At 37.1% G+C, this 15,700-nt stretch overlaps 1 protein-coding gene across 2 annotated transcripts in view; it reads right to left on the bottom strand.

Annotated features, from left to right (window-relative positions):
- CTBP1 (C-terminal binding protein 1) overlaps nt 1–9,355 on the bottom strand; it is a 41,016-nt gene extending 31,661 nt beyond the window's left edge. Inside the window, exon 1 of one of the 2 annotated variants that reach the window (XM_009573781.1) lies at nt 9,200–9,355. In XM_009573781.1, coding sequence (XP_009572076.1) covers nt 9,200–9,337 — 138 coding nt within the window. In that variant the 5' untranslated portion in view covers nt 9,338–9,355. The remainder of the gene's footprint in view (nt 1–9,199) is intronic. The other variant, XM_009573782.1, reaches the window with a different exon arrangement.
- Between the last annotated feature and the right edge of the window lie 6,345 nt (nt 9,356–15,700).

The raw sequence follows: 15,700 nt of genomic DNA, 5'->3' as shown, positions 1-15,700 counted from the left end.
CATCTTCCATGATGAACTTGATTGTTAGAACACTCACCAAATTCTAGTGCAATTTTATTACAAAGATATCAACTCGTGTCAATTTGAGTGAGATAACATATTTAACAAGCAAGCTAGAAATTTCAGATCAGCCCAAGTATGTGGCAGTCAGACAATACTATTTCATATCTCTCGCAAGGAAAAGCAACAGGCAAAATCTGATAGAGAACAAGCAGAGTTAGCTGCGTACCTTCAACAGCCATTCCTGCTTTCATCAGACTACAATTGTGCTTTTCGGGAGAAAGGATCCGAGATCCTTGAAACACAGGACATGAGTTGGCTTCCTTCTGTTACCAAATAATGATGTAGCCCATCTGCATAATTTCTATGCCTTCAGACTTACTTCCAGGTGAAGCTACAGCATACTGCTGGTTGAAAGCCTTTTTATACCCCCTTTAAGGAGCTGACATCCTTTCCAATCACAACTGCTCGGACAGGTCTTTCTGCTGTTCTTCAACCTCAGAACGACTACTCTGCTTTCACAACATGCCAGGTCTCCAAGGCTCTTGAAGAACAGATGACACTATAGTAGGAGACATTTCTATTTCAAAGAATTTAACAAATCTCGAGTACTGAATACTGAAGATTGAAATCCTTTTTAAACATCTTCCTATCTCTTTTTTTCACCTTATTTCAGCACCAGGCTATTTAGCCATCATGCCAAACATCACATCGTCACCATTGCGACACACATGCCTCATATTATTTGGGGAAGAACTCTTAGCATCTTGTTTATTTTTCCAAAAAATTGTAAACATATCGTAACATGCTAAGAACAGAATAGCAAGGCCTCCTCTTCTTTGGTCATCTAAAGATACACTACTAGATTTTACTATGACAGACTGATCTCAGAGGCTTGTGGATCAAATCTAGAGTATAGAAACATAACACAGTATGTAAAATGCCAAACTACTTCAGTGCAGAGACAGAACATATATATAAATTACATATTGAATGTGACAATATATCATAATTTTTAAAAAATACTTCTGGAAAATCATCACTAGAAAGTGCTATATTTCATCTGGTTCTAGAAACCACGGGGTATTGCATTTCTTGGACTTGGAGTTTGACGTGTCATCTCCAAAAAAGTACGTTCTAGTGTCCCCAGACTTGAGGTATTTTGTACATTTGGGTGGAAAAAATGTATTTCACCTAAACAGAATAGGCCTTGCATTATTTGACTTGCAAAAAGCAGCTGCATGCCAAATTTGTAATCAGTAGTCTGCCACACAGGGGAAGGCTGCAGCAGACTTGTGGCTGCTCTCAAAGCCTCACTACACATTATAAAGGGCCCACGTGAAACTAATACCATTAAAACTAAAAGGAAAAGCCAGTGTTTAGTATTTAGTAGGTCTCCAAAACTCTGCTGGTTTGTGCTGCTTTTTACAAGTTCCTGTTTCTCTTTATGAGACTATCAGCTTGATGTTAGGTTCCTATGATCCACGGCACTGTCAGTAACCTACCCATTTCATGATATCCATTTTATTCAGCCAGGATACTGTCTAGTGTAGACCCTAAATATTAATACTTAAGTTTAACCTGTACATAAATACAAATAGGTATAAATACTTTATACAAGCATAAACAAAACTTACTTGCAGGCTCCTGAAAACACTCTCTCTAAAACCTATATATCTACACACTGTATAAACTATACATATACACACACGTGACGTGTATGATAGTGTATTTCTAGTCTTTTTAAAATATACTATTCAAAAAATATACATATACATACAAATACACACAAAACTATATAAATAATGTGCATAGCCTACAGCAAATTTCCTTTTAAAAAACCATATTGAAGCCAGTCTTTCAAATCCAGGATTTACTGACAATTACATGCAGTTTAATGACAGAAGTCAATTTGAGAATATAGACTCTGAAAACACTTTTACTAAATAAGAGGCTTTAATGAAAAATCTTTAACAGGAGTTCTGTGTGTTAACTTGTATGTTCTATTAATAAGGCCGAATTCTGTTTCATTTCAGCTCAAGTCTATCAGACACTACGACAGATGAACATCTATACCAAAGGTTCATTATGTCATGAAAGTCACTGATGACAACGCATCAACCCACGCAACTCTGTCTCAAAAAAACTGTTAATAATCGCCAGCAATTTTCAAGCCCCAATGATCCTTAGTAAAATCTGGTACTGGGAAACGAAAGAAAAAGCTAGTTGATAACCAACTATATTAGACTCTAATCTGTCTGTAAGATTGATATATGCTGCTTCCTGGGCACAGCAGCATTTCCACTCTGCTTTTTAAAGCATTAGTATTAGTTCAGAGGAGACACTGGCAGCCTGCCCCTTCCTGTAATGCTGCACTTGACCCGTAATATTGCCACCGGCAAATCTGACAGATGTTGGCAGAAGGGTGATTGAATACAAACACCGATCTTGTATACATCCTCACTGTGATAGCTGTGTGTTAACTACTTTGTTGTATAATGAGGTGTAACAAAAGTTTTTAACGTTTCCTTTTGTTAATTTTTTCAGTGTCTTTCATAAGGAATCTGATCGAAGGCTTATTCAAACAGTTTCAGTAAGTTTACAGGGCTTTGGATCAACAACTTATTCCCAAGTATACATTACTGTTTAGAACAAGGCAGCTTCCTTTCAACCTATATTCTCAGAGAATTTAACTTTGATGGAAAACTAAAATGCTGCAACTGCATCATGAATGTAAACAGCACTGATGGTACAAATGCAAGATTGTAGCTTGACTGCTAAACAAAGACGAATCTGAAGGTGGAAAAATTATCTTACTTAACCATTGATATAATAGGAACAAATCAAAGATTCAGCTGAACAGCAGCACCATTCTTGATTTGTTTGTATCAGTTTCAAAGCATTTGTTGCATTATGAAAGCTCTTCAGCTCTTCTTAGATAACAGTCTTAGATAAAACTCGTAATGACTGGAAATGTTTCTACATCTAATTCCTATGTATAAGTGCGATTGAAAAATTTCAAGTCCTACACCATTGAACAGGAAGTTCAGCTCTTCATTTTTTTTTTAACTTAAACTAAAAACATGGAAATGTAGTATCCCTGCGAAGATGATTTCATTTTGTGGTTTTATAACAGGAGTCAAGGGATCTGATACATTCTAACTTAACTAAATCACTTGTAAGGCTGGAGCATAGGTTTACCAGACAGACTATTTTCCCACTTCCAACAGAGCATCCTATTCTCTTTGATGCTCTGGTGAACTGGGTATCTGCATCAAGCAGTAAATCCAGTCAAAAACACACCCATTTTCTTCTTCTAGCTGATTTGAGACAAGATGTAGGAAACCACATAATTACAGAAAAAGAGAATGAAAAAATGTACACAGCTTCAAACAAACCCTTGACTTCTTTCCAGCCTATATGTTTTGCTTTAAAGATCATTCCTAATCAGCTGTGCTTCCTGTCTTTCATTTGGGTTTGCAAGGATCACTCTATTTTCTCTCTGCTTGGTCGTGATGTCTATTACCAGATCTTGCACATTATGTTTACGCTTAGCCCTTTGGAGCTACACAGCGCACTCCATGTTACAGAATATACAGCAGAAGTCAGGAAACCCAAAGAGTAAAGAATTTGAACTCCAAAAATCCTAGGCAACACAAAGACCTCAAGGGTCTGCTTGAGTCTGTGATGCCTTCAAAGGTACAGAAGTAGAAAGGAGGAGCAATACTGCAGAAATCAGAAGTGCTGGGTAGGCTGCCAAGGAGCCAGGAAAAGCAGCAAACCATGAATGAAAGGAAGAGGGATTGGGGGAAAAAAGAGGGGGAGAGACAACAGAGCATGAGACAGTGAAAAAAGCAAGTTGACCTGGAATGAGGATGGAACCAAGCTAATTATTTTTAAGTAATTTTTTTGGATGAGCACCTGTATTTTTGGCAGAACAAACCAAAACACCATGTACGTTTGGAAGCAGTCAGAGATGGTTATTGAGAAGACTGATTTACACATGATTAATTATAAAATAATAAACAATTTAAACACAGTGAGTAACTTTTATTGACAGTAATGCAATCTCTACTAAGAAAGACATTTAACCACCAAAATCTTAAAATAATTTTTACCCTAAATGACAGAAGTTTCCTGACAGGATGCAGTGAACCCAGTTCCCAGTTATCCCATGATATAGTTTGACAAACGTAATGTTCAACTTCACACAGCCATATGCAACATCTACAATAAAACAGAACTTAGGAGTCAAAGCATAAACATATATATTGCAGCCTTTCAGAATGGCTTGAAAACAAACCAATTTTTCTAGGGAGGAGGGGGGAAATCAGTAAAACCTTATACACAAGTAACTTCTGAAGTAGTATAATAAATAACCTCTAACTACAAAGTTATTTCAAAACTTTGGGTCACTGTCAGTAAATGTCAGTATTCTCTTAAGCACCGGCAGCCCGATTTTCAAAAGGAAGGAAACCTATCTTTGCCGTCCAACTTGCCTTCCAAAGCAGCGGCACAGGGAATGAATGCTTTGACCTGAGATGAAGCAGAGTTCTAATACAAGTTATTATTTACTTGTGACCTTAAACAAGTTACTTATTTTCCATACTTTAATTTCCTCAGCCATAAAAAGAGCATGACAAATGAACTCTTTGGCGTAAGGAAATCGCCACAGAACTGCAACTCAGGCACTACCCAATTTGGAGAAAACTTTCTTTAATTAGCATACATAGTAAGGTATAATAGTATTTGTTAACATCCTGCTTTTGACCCTGTATAAAAATGGCATTCAAATACTCATTTCTTCTCCTCCTTTCTGTGTGTATTAAAATCTCTCAGCCTCCTTGCTTGTCCATTAAAAGATATCTAGATTGTGCTCTGCTGGTGTCTGCCTCACAAGCTACTATAAATTCCCCTTTCCATTCTATTTCCTTTGTTGTCTAGCTGTTTTAAAACACAGTATTTTAAACCATCATCCTGTCCCTGAAACATTCTCATGACCAGCAGAAATCCCTTCTCTGGATTCCAGAATCCTTACTCTTCTAACGCTAGCTCCTCACACTAGCTCCTGTGATGAAGGCTCCATAACTGCGCAAGCTAAGTTTATACCCGCTCTTACTTTCGTTTTGTAGTCTTCCACTCCTTTCCTCATAATCTGATTCTCAGTTCACGTCTTTTCTTTCCATTACATTCATCTACAACCACCCATCTATGTGTATCAGACAATGTCAATCACATCTTTCAAACCCCACCCTAAATTTCCCAGTCTTTGGCCTGCCTTCTGCAACTTCAGACTACCTAAATGTATGTGTATCTGCTACCTTATTAGATTCAGCATCTCTTCTTAAAGACAGGAAATGTATGAAAGAAAAACTAAATTTCACCTTCTGCTTTCAGCAAGCTCTTCTCAACACTAAACCTTTTCCTGATTTTCAGTCATCTCTTCTTTCACAATGGGGAACAGCCTTTTGCAAATTAACATTCATTACCAAAATCTGTATTTTAATTAACATGACAACATCATTTAGCATGGCCAGGAATGTGCATTCATAAATACACGAACATTTTAGATACTGCTTTAAATATGCAACTTCTAATTTTAAAACTTTTCCTGAAAACAATTTTATATTTAGTAAGGCACCATTCCCAAATAAGGTATTATACAAGCAGTACTAAAATACAGATATTTCTGTACTGTAACTCTAAAGATGTGTGGGAAATAGCCATTTTTCACTGCAGAACAGTGGAAGTAAAAAGCGAGTACTTTTCACAGTGCTCAACACTTTGTAAAACTGATCTCTTAGTCTATGTTACAGTAATACAACAATATGATAATGAATTAAGGTTTGTGATTTTTGTTGCAGAAATTTATTACCTGGCAGAACAGTGGTACTTTGCAAACCCAAATATTTTAGGATTACCCTATGGACTAGTGAAAATTTCTGTTACAGTAATGTACTGGTTGCTAGTGAAAATACATTTTCCAGATATCTTACTGAGTTCACTGAGAATGAATTATTTTGGTACAATAAAAAGCAAAGGATGCAAGCTTTAGTATATCCACTACATACAAAGACTCTTGTGAAGATCAACAATAGATTACCTGTGTTACTCATCAAGCTTCAGTTATTGTAGCTTTTCCAAAGCTACAATTTGAAATACATACAGTAACTTTCGGTCCCAAGATCTGAAAAGTTCACTTACTACAACCCACTGATAACAGAAAACATTGAGTGTTTCTAAGGCAAGGCATTCATGTCACGCAGGAATTCGCCAGTCTCTACGTATCAGAAGTAAATGATGTTGATTTCAGCACGCAAAGCAGAGGACTATCCAGGCGGTGCCGTTGCCAATATTATAGTGTTCACCTGAAAACTGCTATTTATAATCTACTAAAAAAGTGACACAGCATTTAGGTTACTTATTCTCCATGTGTTATTTAGTCTTTGTAAATGGAAACCAGCTATTTCACATACTAAACTTCTGACAGTGGTGTGAGATAGGAAAACAGTAAGATTAAAACAACTTTTAAATATGATTAAAAAGAAGTAGACATAAATAAAGCATTATATCACGTTTTAATTATTGATATATAAACAAAAAAGAGAATTGAGAGAAAAAACCTTATGTTGAGTATTTCTCTAGATGAAAAAAATAAAGTATCATACTTGGATTATTATTGTCTTTGACCCTTATAAATTAAAGGTTTTGTTTTGTGTTTTTTTAAAAAAACACTATCCGTTTCTATGCATCTCCAATTACCAATGAAGACAGGAAAGTTTTCACTTCTTTGTATTTGTTCTCTACTTAGTTACTTTTAGGTTCTCATTCACCGCCACAATATTGAGTAGTCTTAGTTGCATGCACATCAAAAACACTGGTCTTTTTTAACCAATGTTAAAGAGAAGGTTGAAATTTGCGTTCAGTTTGGTAAAACCTTACTGTTTCAAGACTGAATGTCACAACAAAATAGAAGTTCAAGTTTTGAGTTTATGCTATCCCCATTGACCATCCACTGTAAAGATGGTCTTCTATATGACAGTATAAATACATTTAAAAAAAGGCATGAGATCAGAACTATAATATTGCCAACTCTGAATCTAGCTTATAATTCAAGAATGATCTAAAAAGAATAGCTTTGACTACCCTGTAAGAAACAACTAATGAACTGAAAAAAAGGTGTTTGGAATGCAGATTATTTCCTAGTAGGAACAATTTTATTTTTTTCCATTTCGCTATTCACATTAGAATTTTATTGTATCTAAAACGCAGCTGAACAAGACAAGGTAGTGACATTAAGCCAATATTGATGCGGCAGAAAACAACCTTAAGTATCATTCTTGACTATTCTCTGACAACAGCTTATTCCTCTGTGGGGAGGGGGGTAGAAGGGTAAGACGGGAAATCTGAAAGTCTGCAGAGATATCCACCAAGGAACTACACAGAGGGCTTCAGGAGACGGGAGTCATATCTTGCACTTGCCCGAACCATGAGAATCGGCAGTTCTAGTTTGCCGCGCTGATACAGCATACAACTCTTTAGTCTTCTCTTTATTGTTTAAAAAAGAAAAAAAAAAAAAAACCACAAGGAAAAAAAACCACTACCACTTACAAATTTTGAAAGTTTTAACAATGAAAATGTTTTTTCCAGAATAAAAATATTTTTCTTAAGAAATAACAAGCTGAATAGTTGGTTGATGGGTTCTCACCAGGAAGATGCTGACATGAAATGGACTACAGAAAATGAGATTTATTCACCTGATAACAGAAGGGAAGTTAGTATTCGTATTATTTTCAAGTAGCTGGCTTTGTAAGAAAGTCATCAAAGAAAAGATTAAATCTTTCATCACACACAGAGACTTTAAAATGTTTAACAATGCTATATATTACAAGAACATGAAAAGTAAATAAACAATTAAACCAGTTATGAATTCAAAATAGTGAAAAGCTTCTGAAAACCTGTCACAAACCCAGGGGCTGCTACAATTAGTGTAGGACAAGTCTAACAAGGTATCTGTAGAGAAACGAGAACACTGGTGCAGTTCGGTTCAGCTGACAACTCCTTAACACCTGAATCACACTCAGCAGTATACAGTACCATAGGTGCAGAAGTGGATACAGACACTTACCTTAGAAGCCTTTAAGTTAATACTTGGATCTGTACTTGTCTATCATGGATCTTTGCGGGAGAGGAAGAAAATAAACTCCCTTGGAAGGGACCCCTGATTATCCTCCTCTGCACTTGGCTCCTCTTCTGCTGTCATATTTATTACATTTTTTACCTCCACAGAAGCTGTAAGGCCCGTTTTCATCCTTTATTAGGTGAAAGAATATTTGGCATTTGAGGCTTACTCTGCTAGCCAACAGTTTCACCAAAATTAATTCTACCTCCACAGAAATATGGATGTGAAAAGGTTCTATTCCGGTCTAGAGAGCAGCGAGGATTTGGGGTACACATGAGGCCTTTATGCTGAAAGAAGCCTCTGAAGAGATAATGTAGGTGTATGGGCCAGCTGGCTCCCTTGGCTACCTTCACAAAAAATGGGTATCCCACTAAGAAAATGAGAAAACCTTTGACAATATTAAGAACCACTAGTTGTTCTACAGCTCCCAAACCACCAGGAACGGTGCGAATTCCTAAAATAACATACAGTTAGAATAGTGTTTTTAATTCATTTTCTAAATAAATTTTTGGTTAGCATTTGTTTTGAAACTCTTCTGCAGTGTCAGTTCTCAGTGCACAAGGCCTCCTAACCCGATTTGCACAATTCCTTGCTTAAACAGAGAAGTTTGAAAGTTCTTCACACGGACAATCCAATACTGAGATTCGGCTTTCCAGGTGAAGGCTGAGCAACAGTGTTTCCAAGCAGCATTTCAAAATATCATGCAATAATACAATCTTCCCCACAGGTAACTCTCTCCATGAATCTAATTCAGTAGGTAAGCACATGGACGACATCCAGCCAAAGATACACCGCACAAAAGCATACTTCAACACAGACATTTTCATCTTTTTTTTCATCATCATGTTTTATCACTCACTGGAAATGACCAGTAACTCACTCACTAAGGTAACTGACCATTAAACTAAAATGCAATAGCTAAACACATTGTCATAGCTAACACAACACGGTATCTGTTCATGATCATGGAAATACTTGCGTTTCCTAAAACGCTTTAATTATACCTCTAAATATTACCTTTTCGTGAATTTCTTGTGTAGACTGAGCATCACAAAATGCCACTGTGGCTACATCCTTCAAAATAGGCATTTCTACTGTACAATCCCTGCCATCCAGCAACGCTACCAAAGGGCGCGGGTGCATGGGCCCATTCATGATCGGAGGTCGAATGCCTGTGAAGGAACAGAGAAGACTTGTTATTCAAGCCATGCAAATGTAATTAAAAAAATAGGTTATAGCTAGTCTGTTTATTCTGATGGCAGAAAAAGATTTCAAGGACTGAAGCTAGTAAAAAAGGAACAAGTTTACAGTCAGCAACCAACCACACACAGAAGACCTAAGAAAAAATGCCATGGAGGCTCAGAGGCTAAACAATGGAAGATGGATAAAACCACTAAGGGAATAGTATATTTCTTTTTTAAAGGGACATCCTTACTGCATTATTAAGAAGTGTCTGTGCAATCTTTATGCTTTGATTGGATTCCACACCTTTGTGAGCTCTACACAGAGTGAGAAATATCTTGTCCAGGCTTGTAAGAGTGTAGCTTATGCAAACTCTGTGAGGATTTGAGTGTTCAATTTACATATATGATGACGATCTGCTGAGACTAAAATTTAACTGAAAAAAGCCTACAGCATCAAAATATTGACTTTACTGAAGATCCAATGTCCAAGTGTACAGGCTAATTGCTGATCTATGTAGGTCTGCTTAGACTTAAAAGTTTTACAAAACAACTCTGTATAGCTTAGTCAAACAAACACATCATACTTAATTCACCATTGAAAACTCTTACAAAATATGAACAAAATGTCCCTCCCTAAGTCAACATCATGCTTGGAACATCGTAGAGTGACAAAGAAATACACATTAAATATCTGGGGGAAGGAAAATCAGTTGAAAGTGCAGAATTCATTTATATCCTCTTTATGGAGTCTTAAAATGAAAAGTAATCCTTGTAACAAGATATTTAGAGAGCATCTTTTTAACAGTATAGATGCTATAAATATACAAAATTACTCAAGGGAATAATATTAAACCATTACATTTACACAAAAGCAGTTAAGCGTGGGTGGAAAAAAAAGGGACTTCCTGAAGAGATAAGGAAAAGCAAAAACAAGAATAAAGTACATGATTTTTTTCCTCTCTTAAAATAAGTAGTTTTAAACACTGCAAAGTGAAGCAGGCTAGATATTTCTTTTATGCAAATTTCAACATATTTTTGTTGCAGTGTGAATTTTAAAACATTGCTTACTGCTTGATAATACAAGTTAGTCCCACATTATTGCAAAAGACTGAGGTTCCCCAGCTACCTTCTACAAGAAATCCCTGCACCTCATGTCCCAGCCTGTGTCAAAAAGCAAGCCCTGAAAGACTGTCATCTGCATTTTAAGTGGATGGAAAATTAGTAGAACCCCAGCTGAACAAGATACCTGGTGAAGAAAAACAGCTCCTGGGAAAAGAGATTTTCACAAGTCAACAGAAGCAGCATATTACTTCCCCACTGGGACCAAGCTCAGGTCTGGGGCTGAAGGAGTACAGCTAAGGAGACTGTTACCCTCAATAGTCTCAACTGTCCAGCCTGCACCCCTAAATTTCACATCCACCCCTAACCAAGTCAGGATGACAGACCAGCCCTACCACAACCTGGCATTTAAGTTCTTTACCTATTCAAACTGGTTTTATACTTGAAGACGACTGAACAAGGGTCGCTGGAAGTTTTCCTAAATGCACACAGTTTCAGCTAGCACCCTACCTGCCAAACTTCTAGAAATTGCAGCTGGCTTTAATTTAAATGTAACTGCACAACACTTTAAATTGCTGATTCATCAGCAAACAGCAAAAGGATCTTTCAGACTCAAGGCAGGAAGACAACAGATCCTCACCAATCCTTCTGCATTTGGTCACTAAAGTACATTGGGTTCTTTGCTGTTCTAGTCCCAGCATCTCCGAACGACTGATTATGCCACGGGACTGCAACTGCAGTACTGTCACTATAGCAGACAGGAATTCGGATGTAAAAACTATTCACCAGCAAAGTACAACACCCATTAAAACTATTCTCTGTTGTAAATCCATCAATTCCTATCCTCTACTGCACCAGACATGCTTAGAAATAATGCACAGATTCTTTCAGTAAACTACTGTTTAATATCCAGCCACCAAAATTAAATGGAAGCCTTTTTAATATAATTTTTTTAAATTGTGCATCTTGCTAACTTACTGTTGTTACCTGTTTGAACCAGAAATGGCCACATAACCTTCAGACAGTCATTTTTAGTAAATAAACCACACAGTAATAATGCGGTGCAGGACACAAACACTACAATATAAATGCTACAATAGCTATCCAGACAATAATTATTATCCTTTAATGGGAACTTAATTATAAAACCCCACATTAAATTTACTTAGAAGAACCCTAAAATAAAGCATGTTATAGACTTGTTCATTTTTCTGTCAAAATAGTGTATGTAATAGCATTCATAAAATGCAATTATGTTTTGAAACAAATGTAAAAATGACATTGCAAGTCCTATTCACATTGAATATAATAACCGTGCTCATTTTACAAGTGAAATGTTAAGGTCGTTGTCTTAATTGTCAGTCCAGCAAAGCCAGGATTTCAATGACAAGTTTGAATCCTAGCTAAAATAAAATTAAAAAAAGGAAACAGAACTTTGATACTAAAGTTGTTTAAGATAAGTGAGGAAAATATGGCACATATGATTCCCTTAAAGCTACAACTAAAGCACCTCTGTCAACAGCAGAGCACATACAGTCCAAACAGATAACAGAAGATGAGATTAAAAACTGTCACTTTTAAGAATCACTTTTCTGACTAGAACTATCTCAGAAAATCACGAAATACAGTATCACAAAACACAACACTTTAAAATAATGATTTCTCTAAAATACATAAAGGTGTGATCTGGTTTTCCCCTCACGCCAGTTTATCTATCAATTTCAACCAAGTTACTTGTGTCTAACTAAGTGGCATGCCAGAACAAGCTCCAAAGCATAGAAACAGAAGTCAGAAAAACAACAAGAAGGATAGAATCTCCCTGAGAGAATCTCAGACTTCGTTAAGAGTACCGAGAACTCAAATACATCCAGTGACCTTGACCACGAAAACTCTACAAACCTCTGCTTGCCAAAATCCTTTCTGAACTTCATCATAGACTTCCTGTTGCAAAATCTTTCTGCCCAAATACCGTATCACTGAATTGCAGACAATAACTCAACACTTAAGTAAACTTACAGTAACTTAATCACAGTGGCAGTCACTCTTTACAGTTTACATTTGGAAAGACACAGTTTCACTATGAATCAGACCCTTTGAACAAAAACCTACTTCTTCCACCATTTAGATACGTTCTGCCTGTTTCTTATCTAGAAATGTCATACTGCACCATGTGTTTGGCTTTGCAGCAGACCCTTGGAGTGGCAGGATAAAGCAATGTGTATTTAGGAGCAGTATTTTCCATGCCTGCATGAACAGTACATCATGCAATTCGGTGCCAGAAGGGAATAACTGTAAACCGGTCAAAAGTGACATTCAACACCACAAATGTGAAACCAATTTAAAAAAAAACAATTTCACTTAGCTAGCTTATTTAACTATATGGTATAGCATTTCACATAACACAGATAACAAAAATTATACCATCCACCCCCACATCCTAGAACCTTTTGTTATGGGAAAACAATCTCGGTTTACCCTAACTTGAGACTTTCAGGAACCCCTACCAACCTGACATTTCTTAATCTGAGCTTGATTTCCAGGGTCATGAATTCGATTTCTCAATGCTTTACAATCTTCAGTATTCTGAGGCAAAATAGCAGCCTGTCATTCCATCCTCATTTCCATGTCTTTAATTTTTCTTGCAGCCTTTGTAATCTTGAACCAAAGCTTTTAAACTTCTTATCCACTGCAACCTCTGTAGCCTGGATGGTGTTCAAATTTTTACTAAAAATTAAACACAAACAATACATTAAAACAACATTAAGGGTCTGACTTGTGCTCACAGAAGCCAGGAAACTCAAAGTTAAAGCTTCTCACTGCATCTGTACCCTTCCCCCTTTCGCTCCTGGCTTTCCACCACACCTGCTGTGCTGCCACCGGCCATTAACATACCAGGGAAACCAGCCGACTGTTAAGACACACACGGCACCTTGCGCAGGACAGCAGGTGTATTGTAAACAGACGTACCTGGAACAGTCGGCACCACTCATGAGGCAAACGTTTTGCCTAGGTGAGCAGGGATCTGAGGATAGTGTGTGATCTCCAATACCACCCGTGCTGGAGAGCCACGCGCTCCAGTGAGCACTGGAGATGGAGTGAGAAGCCTTAACTCTGAACTTGCTGGGTTTCTTGGCTATAAGTCAGGCCCTTAAGGTTATCTAAATGTATTTAAGGGAAAAAAAAAGTTTCCCATGACAGCTCTAATCCAACTATTAGTTTGTTTGGGTTTTTTTTCCCTCCAATATGGAAATAATCTGGTGGTGAAGCTGTTCCCCCAGTAACAGCTACCGTGCCAGTGACTGCCGAAAGTCTTCTAAAATAGTACAAGGTATAACGTGCACACACAGACAGACAGAGCAGTTGTCCGTATGTAGCAGCTATTCGCCATGTGGCTAACAGAAGAGTGCCTTTTCAGAGCTGCAATTTGGACTAGCTGCTCTTAGGAAAAAAGTATCAAAACCTTATTCTAGTCCAGCTTTTATGGAAAAAATCTTGGAAATTGAAAAAGCAGTTTTCAGCTGCAGAACCCGAGAGGAGGCCAGCCCTACACACAAGCATTTCAAGTGATTGTGGCTCTCTCGCAAACCAGAGGATTAATGAACATATCACCCAGCTTCGTAACCAAAACTGGAGAGGACGGCTCGTGAATTATTACCTCCACACCTCTGGCAGCATGGGGACTTACAAGTTATCAGACCACCTTAGCACGAGATATATTTTTTTAAACCTAAAAGAAAAAAAAAGAGCGGGCTAGTTTCCTCCCCCCTCCCAAATCCTACCTGAACCTCCTGTCGCTCCTGAAACAAAGGTGCACCTTTGTGTACCACGCTCCGAGGGGGAGAGTTGAAGCCAATACCATTTGACATACTCACAACTGGAGGATAAGAAAGCTCTCCCTGACATACTCCAGGCTGTTATAATTTCTTTTAAACCTTTCGTAAAACAACCTTTTATGTTATGAACTGACAGTAACTGAAGTGATGACATTGCACAAATAAGAGAGGTCTCAAAGTAGGCTGTCACCATTTGCTGACATTAGAAAATATACCAAAATGAACAAGGTAAGCTATTAAGATTAACAATGATTAACAATGTCATCTTCACATTTTTCTGCCACTGATGAATATAACATCATTAGGATCAGGACTGTCTCAAATAAGGCATACATGTTAAAAGTAAAGGACATTGTCAGGTTCGTAGGCCCAAAATTTGACCTACCTTTCATTTTCTTAAATCTGTTTGCAAAGTCCATGTAATTCTTTAAATGTGTTTTTCTTTTTTCAAAACAAATGCTTCAATTCTTTTTTCTGAAAAATACATCAATGCCAAAAAGCACAACACTTATCAGTAACCCTATAATGACAAACCAATATGCACACGAAATGGAGGACAACAGCCTAGCAAAGGAGAGTTTTCATTTTCACATTTCTGGGGATTCTTACAAGTGCAAAGATTAAATAAGTAGGAAAAGTCCCTTGACAATGTCCTTTTAAAGAAGAGTTTGCCCTACAAAACTTCCTTTATGCACTGTAAAATATCAAAGGGATTTTAAGTTTTTAACAAAACGCGAACTACTGAAAAATCTAATCAATATTTACGAAAACAAGACTCGAAAATAACAGGTTGGACATTAAGCTAATTTACAATCTTGCACATGTAACATGAGACTAATCCCCTGTGGCATTTACCTTTATTTTATATTCTTACCTAGGCTGTAAATTCAGTCAGAGCTGTCATTTATTTACCATAAGCCCTCAAAAAAATTTACATGTTTTTTTAAAAAGAAATGCTAATATTAATTCAAGTAAAGAACGAGTTGTCAAAACAAACAAAAAATATCCCACTCAACATGAACACAGAAGCTGTTATGAATTAGATTTGCCAATACGCACTATTAAAATTCCTAGAAACACCACACTTTAAAAACACATTTTAAGGTTCCTGACACATCATGTATTTTTAAATTTTGGACTTTGTTTTGGTAGTCTTACTGTTTTGTGCACCGTGACCTCAAGCGACATTTAGATTCAAGGTAGAGCAAAACTCTAAAAGCAGTCAAGTAGAAATAAACTTCGAAGTACAATGCAGGTACACGGATCAGTAAAATGGATGCAAGAAAAAAAGAGTGCTTACCAGCCTGCAGTATTTTGATATTCAGCACATTTAGATACTGAATATGCAACACAAAAATCTCCTGATTCCACCAGAATCAGAGCCAACACCTTTTGTCACCGCCTTCAGTATGAGCAGGATGCAATTTCCCATGATTTGGGAT

Source organism: Fulmarus glacialis, unplaced genomic scaffold, assembly GCF_000690835.1.
Source record: "Fulmarus glacialis isolate BGI_N327 unplaced genomic scaffold, ASM69083v1 scaffold9573, whole genome shotgun sequence".
In the NCBI taxonomy this organism is placed as follows: domain Eukaryota; kingdom Metazoa; phylum Chordata; class Aves; order Procellariiformes; family Procellariidae; genus Fulmarus; species Fulmarus glacialis.
This window is presented reverse-complemented; position numbering and strand designations above follow the sequence as displayed.